Genomic DNA, 7,174 nt, shown 5'->3' on the forward strand with positions numbered 1-7,174 from the left:
CAACCATTAGGCCACAGCAGCCCCCACTCACACCTGGAATGTCCATTTCAACCTGGCATGACACAGAAAAGTAATATTAACATTCATTTTATCACATTGCCTATTGATATACAAGTGGGAAAATATAACTGCTGTTCTTGGTGTGATCATCTAGGCCGGGGTATTTCAAAATGCTGTCACTTCCTCTTAACATTGCATCAGTTTTTATGTGGTCTTGTGTGATCTTGTCGGCAGATAAACCCATGATGGGAGGAGGAGACAAATTCGGGCACACACATCACATCCAGGTGTGTGTGTGTGTGTGTGTGTGTGTGTGTGTGTCTGTGTGTCTGTGTGTCTGTGTCTGTGTGTGTGTGTGTGTGTGTGTGTGTGTGTGTGTGTGTGTGTGTGTGTGTGTGTGTGTGTGTGTGTGTGTGTGTGTGTGTGTGTGTGTGTGTGTGTGTGCACGTGTGCGTGCTTACTCATGCATTCTCAATGTCAAACACACGTACATGCTTGTGCACTCTTGGCTTCACACTTTGGTATCACCTTGACCCTGCCTATGCCTTTTCAAAGACAGCAGAATGATAAAAGGAAGCTTGTCAAAAACACTTGACAGTGTTACGAAGTGAAATGACACAACACCACCGGTCAACAGTTACAGCTATGAATCTTTCTTTCAATATAAAATTCTACACAAATAAAATGATCAAATGTTAAATGTAAAAAAATAATAATAATTCTCAAATAGGTTGCTAACACCACACAGCACTAAACAGTTAGCATCCAGGTGTGTGAAGTGAAAGGACACAACACCACCGGTCAACAGTCACAGCTATGAATCTTTCTTTCAAATAAAATGATCAAATGTTAAGCGTCAAAATTAAAATAAAATTCCCAAATAGGTTGCAAACACCACACAGCACTACACTGACAGGATAAAAGAATAAAGAGGTCAAAATATCAATTCAGGACTCCACTGTGCCAGCAAGCTCCACTGGGCTACACCCGCAGTGGCTGCCAAGCACTCAATTTGTTTGACTTGGCCTTTAGAACACCGCCTAGGATGCCGAGCAGGGCCGGAATAATACACAGGCTAGATATGGCTAAAGCCTAGGGGCCCCCACCTGACAGGTGGCCCCGTGGCCCCCCATCGGCAAAAGGTATTAAAAAAATGCAGAATTGCAGCAGATGAGATATTGAAAAAATCATTCTTAAATCTTGTTAATACTCCTTTCCACAGTCAGCAAATATGAACATTGCCTTCTGGGGTGTTCACAGCAGCCTGTAGCCTAGGGGGCCCAGGCCATCTTAATCCAGCTCTGATGCTGGGCCTTCAGAACGCCACCTATCCTAGGATGCAGAGCCTGTCTGTGTGTCTGTGTGTCTGTCCTTCTGTCTGCCGGTTGCCATAGCAGTGAGAGACAGTGTGAATGCATGGCAGTGGGCCTGACGCCAATGAGGTTGTAACCCCCGGTAATTTGTGATGTGGTCCCAGCTGAATCTGGGCCTCACTTGCATATCAGTGCAGGCGTGGACAAACACGCCCCGGCCCCCTTCCCCCATCCTGACTCCCAACCCCTCTCCTCTCCTCACAGCCCTCCCCAAATATTTGGAGACATTTTCTCAAAGGCCCATAAACAGGACTGCTCTGTGGTCGCCCCTGTGAGACTATACCACTTGGCAGACATCCAAATATTGGGCTTGCAAAAAAATTGTTGGAATCTCATGGTATAGACAAGCAAGCTCTCTGCGGACACCCTGCACCTACAGTAAGTGAATAGTGAATACAAAGCTGTATGGCAGTGGGGTAAAAACGCTTTCACACTCTGAAGACATCTACTCTCCTGTGCACACACACTTTCAGCCCATCCTAACTGATAACAGGAGTCTTGTACACGCACTATCTGTTATATAATCATCACTGTGAATTTGCAGCCTATCATCATTTAGCCACCCGACCATAACGCAATTAACCAATAATACGTTTGCGGTACTTTCAGGCAGAGAGTTCTTTCCAGTGCGGATATAAAATGTATTGCCCAACGAAGACGTCGTAGGCTGCTTTCAGGAAACAATGACGCATATGGGCAGGGTCTTCGGGGGTATTATTGTACAGTGCAAATGATTTGACGGTAGAGAACGTACCAACTGGTCTGCCTGTTGTTCCTGCGCGATAAGAGGAATTTATGATGGCACAGATAGGAAAATGGGTGATGTTGGCTGTTTTATGCGTAATTGGAGAAAGCGTCCTCGGTAAGTAATTTGAGAACTTCTCCAAGTGTAATAAGTGTGAACTCTAGGCTGTTATCTAATGCGTAATTACACGCGTAATTTAGATTGGCCAAATGTAAACGTAAGACATAATCATACCTATCTAAAGTAAACGTTATACAGTAAAACTTTTAAAATGGATACCTTCCTGTACCGTTATGTGCCGCGCCGACGGTTTCAGTGATGTTGAGTCTTCCGTTCAGAAACCCACGCGATAGGTAAACTAGCACTGAACTTTATCATACCCAACAGTAATTTAATTATGCGGAAATGAATCCATCGCAATTCTCAATAAATCCTTAGTTCGGGAGTTAACTGTTTATATTAGTGAATGTCTTATTTTTACAAGTTTCTCGTTGGTTGAGTGAGTACTGTAATGGATGGACTGTTTAACATTTTCTCTACTGATTGTAGGAGCCCCTACTAAGGGCAGGTACATGTGGCTGAGATGTCGCCCAGATGGCAAGAACTCCAATTGCGTTCAAGAGAAGGGTCCCATCATTAACCTGGATAAATTCCCAGATGCCCCCAAAAAACTTCCAGCCAGTGCTGCCCAAGAAATGTAAGTAGTAGTTAAATTTAGTGGGGCAATAGAAAAGGTTAATCTCTTTTTGTGGATTGTCTTTTTCACCCATTGATTAATAATACTTTTTAAAAATACATTCTATTCCACTATTCCATTATTCCATTCTCTTGAGCTAGTATGTGTTACACACATTCAGAAATCTCAGGAAAGCTTTCGTTTGTCAATAAAGCATCACCATGAATCATCTTTTTGTGAAGAAACCTACAATCAAAAGGAGAAGTGCCCTCTGATGACACTCAGCACAAGTGATGGTGAATTCACTGTGGACCTGACTTTGGGGCTTTGACCAATTCAGTGTCTTTTTTATGTAAACAATATTAAGTGCATAAAGCCAAAGTCATCCTCATACATGTCCTAACGTGTTAATTAAGACGTACAGTACATTTGACATAGAGGAAGTCAACAAAAATGGCTGCGCAACTAGCTTCCTCTGTTGACTAGAAGATATAGGAGGCGGAAGACAGATCTAAGCAGGCACAGCTTTGGTCATATATGTTGACTCCTGTGTGTCAGCCACCATTTGTTGTGACATGAAAAATACATTTCAAAATATTCCAGACACCTAAAAACCTGTGTACGGAATCTGCAAAGTGGGAATGTATGATTGCATAGCAGTTTCCTGGCAGTTTTATACAATCTCATACAATAATCTGGCATCTGACATGTAAACTGTTGAGAAATGTGTCAAGTCATTACAGCTGATTTGATATGTAATGCTGAGGCTGTGAAATGTTAAAATATGGAATATGGCTCACAATGCACGAGCACATCTGTTATCTGCAGTTAGTATTTGTGGAACAACATTCTGAATGTTGATGTTAAGGTCATTATAGTGATTGGCTGATATCATCTAAAATAACAATCCTTGAATGTAATTTTCATAATATCTCTGAAGCATCATTAAACTATCTTCGTCTGAAGAGAAAATTCACAGGATACAATGTGCACAGTTATGGACACATTATGCACGATATAACGCATATACATTATGTCAGAAATACCTAACGATACATTGCTTAACTGAAGTAAGTTGTCGCTGCTACATTGGCAAAGAGCCTACATTACTCATTGAGAACTAAAATATTTTCGGTTCAGACTAATGACAAGGAAATGCAAATCTATCACCATGTATGAGTCATGTAAACTGCCATGCAATCATACACCACCTCTTTCAAGATTCTACATGTCGTTGAATGTGATAGCATGGGATTTTTTTTTTTTTTTGCTCAAGGCCTTTTTGCATGCTTGGAGTTGGATATTTGTGGTAAAGTGATTAAAACGGCACAGTGTTTCATGTGGGTATAGGCACGCAATCCATTCTGGCACAGGCAGCTAACCACTGTGACTCTTTAACGTGTAGATTCTGTTGATTAGCACTTGAATTGGGGGAGTTATTTGGTCCAGGCAGGTGTGCATCGTCCAATGCAAACTCTTCCTGCATGGGGCCCCACTGAAAAACAGTTTCATTTGACAAGTAAATTTTACAAATAAAAGAGAGTTTACCAAACGGCCCACGCGAGAGAGAGAGAGAGAGAGAGAGAGCGAGAGAGAGAGAGAGAGAGAGAGAGAGAGAGAGAGAGAGAGAGAGAGAGAGCTAGAAAGAGAGATGCAGGCTACAGTACACTGCCAGTGGCTTCACAAATGTATGTATACAGGGAACCCCAATGTCCCCCCAGCCCCCCCACCTCCCCATCTCCCCATTGGCTTACACACAAGGAGAGGAGGCCGTGGGATCCCCTCTTTGGCCCTTTCAGCGCATTCACACCATTTGCTTTTGTCAGACACCCTGAAAAGGTTTAGACTATGTCTAGTTTTTGGTCATGCAAGGCAGCATGCCGGCCTGCCTGCCTGCCTGCCTGCCTGCCTGCCTGTCGGAGAGGGTGGGGAGGCCTACCGGGGCTTAAGGAACATTCCCTGTAGGCCGCTTGAAAAATCACAGGAAAGGCCAAGAGGATGGAGAGGATGTCCACTCGCTCACTCCCTCAACTCAACTCAACTCAACTCACCTCACCCCCACCCCAAACCAAACGGCTCTGTGTGTGCTTCTGTTTCTCTCTCTCTCTCTCTCTCTCTCTCTCTCTCTCTCTCTCTCTCTCTCTCTCTCTCTCTCTCAGACTGCCAAAACTGACTGGCGAGGAACCAGACGAGCAGTCGGGCGACAATGCCGAGGCTGGAAAGCACATTCCTGCCTTCGCTGACCGTGGCTCCGGAGAAGACCTACTGGTCATGGACAGCCCAGCGCATGCCGCCGACGCCTTCATGAGGCAAGAGGAGGGCTCGGGAATGGAGTTTGGAAGTGGCTACTATGATTACAACTATGTCCCAGAACCCGAACCCGAAGCCGAACCCGACTACTATCAGCCCCATCCGGAAGCCGAGCCCGAGCCCGAGCCAGAGCCTTACCCCCACCCAGAGCACTACCCTCACTGGGACGAGTATGAGAATTACATCCAATAGCTGGCTTGAGAAATAAATGCAAGCCAGTTTTTGTTTTGTTTTTTTTTCTATTGGTTTTTGTTTAACTTTTGTTTTTGTTTTGTTTTTTGTTTTGGTTATACATTTCACAAAACACACCCCTCAGGAGTAAATGTCACATAGGCTAGGTATAAATTGTTTCCAGCCAGAAGCCAGTTTGTTTAGTTTTGATACCAGTTACCGTTAGCCTGTAATTCACCGATGTGCTTTTTATGCCACACTGTGGGTTTGCATATATTATGCCCAATGTACAGTACATCTTTATGTATTTTTAGTCTCTCTGAGGCACTCAAAGCTGCCTTTTCAACTTTGGCTTTATATTTGCCCCCTTGCTTACGGCAAAATGTTATTGTATTTAATGACAAACATGCACTTTCCAGCAAACCAAAATTGTGAGATTTTTAATCAATAAGTTCATTATTCAACTGTATGCTTAATAGTGGGTGAACATCTTTTGCTTGCAGTTTTCATGTCTGTATTTTTATTTTTTGTTGTTGTTTTATTTTGTTTGGAGTTCCTTATAAACTAAACCATAATTGAGTATTTCATATTTACAATTAAGTATTGTTACTCACTGCTGTGTTGTTGGTAACATGAATGAGTTGAGATATTTTGTTTGAGAGATAGAGCAGTATATGTTGAACATTGTACATTTTGAAGTATCGCAGGTTATCCCTGTCAAACTTATTTGGAAGAAGAAATCTATGCAGCAAACGCAACTCTGTAAGAGAGCACTTTAAAGATTCATATTTTTATTGTGGTTTAGTTTGATTCCACTGAGAGATGTGAGAAAACGAAACGATCTTGTGGTGATGTCAAGAGATGTTATTTCCCAGTCTGGTTCATAAATTCTAATAAACCACGACTTGTCATGACATGTCATTTCACTGCCTAACACAGCAGGTCATACTAAATGCATTGTGTCACATTTACAGTAGGCCTACTTAAACAGTTATATCCCTATTATAACATTTTTTTTAAAAAAAGTGAACGAGCAAATTATAAAAAGGCAATGATGTGAAAAGTGTTCCAAATGTTGCACTTGGTCTGAAGTATTGTGCTCTAGCCTGCTTTTCAGATGTTTGCTTCTGGTCTGAAATGAGTCTCAAAATGGCCGTTTCCTGTCTGAGGCGTAATCTGTCGTCATTTAAATATTATCTCCACTTAGCTTCCTGAAGCTTGTCATGGAAAAAAGGCAAGCTGGCCTTAAGTGCGAAGCTGAGTTGAAAACAGAAACGACTGCAGCTTGCAAAGGGGCTTTTTTTTTAAAGTAGGAGATAAAGCAAAGATCTGAAAGTCACGCGTCTTTTGTAAAGTCATGATGATGTGTTGCTGAGCTTGAGTTTACATGCATTACAGGAGTGGCTTTGAGTTCTTGCCAGGTCATTCCATAGGTCTACGGTGATGCAGCGTGGTTTGACCCACAATCTCATCATTGTTGAAGAGTATAGTGTCCCCTGCCAACAGCCTGAGGGAGATGTGGTTTATATTCCCATCACAAGAGGTGACTTCCTAAGGAATAACGCCTCTGGGTTTAGGTGTGTGTGTGTGCAGAGCCGGCGCTAGGCATAGGCAGACAAGCTGGTCGCCTAGGGCACCAAATGTCTTGGGGGCACCAGTGATGCCCGAAAGTCCCACAGATTTAAAAGTGTCAAGTGAAACAAAGCATTTACATTGACAATGATTGTTCACGGGCGGTCAGTATGTACTGTAAATACTAGATCAGTTGTGCTCAATCAGATGTGCGATGTAATGATTACAGAAGGCAATATCTTTATGCACAAAAAGGAAAAGGGGTGCGGCCAGGGCACCAACTTGACTAGAACCGGCTGTGTGTGTGTGTGTGTGTGTGTGTGTGTG

At 42.9% G+C, this 7,174-nt stretch overlaps 1 protein-coding gene across 1 annotated transcript; it reads left to right on the top strand.

Annotated features, from left to right (window-relative positions):
- Positions 1 to 2,068: 2,068 nt before the first annotated feature.
- Positions 2,069 to 6,584, top strand: srgn (serglycin). The gene is made up of 3 exons (XM_063192214.1): positions 2,069 to 2,235; positions 2,668 to 2,815; positions 4,954 to 6,584. Exons 1-3 carry the CDS (start codon positions 2,169 to 2,171, stop codon positions 5,294 to 5,296), a joined length of 558 nt encoding a protein of 185 aa, XP_063048284.1. The 5' UTR covers positions 2,069 to 2,168; the 3' UTR covers positions 5,297 to 6,584.
- Positions 6,585 to 7,174: the final 590 nt, after the last annotated feature.

This window comes from Engraulis encrasicolus, chromosome 24 (assembly GCF_034702125.1).
Source record: "Engraulis encrasicolus isolate BLACKSEA-1 chromosome 24, IST_EnEncr_1.0, whole genome shotgun sequence".
Taxonomy (NCBI): domain Eukaryota; kingdom Metazoa; phylum Chordata; class Actinopteri; order Clupeiformes; family Engraulidae; genus Engraulis; species Engraulis encrasicolus.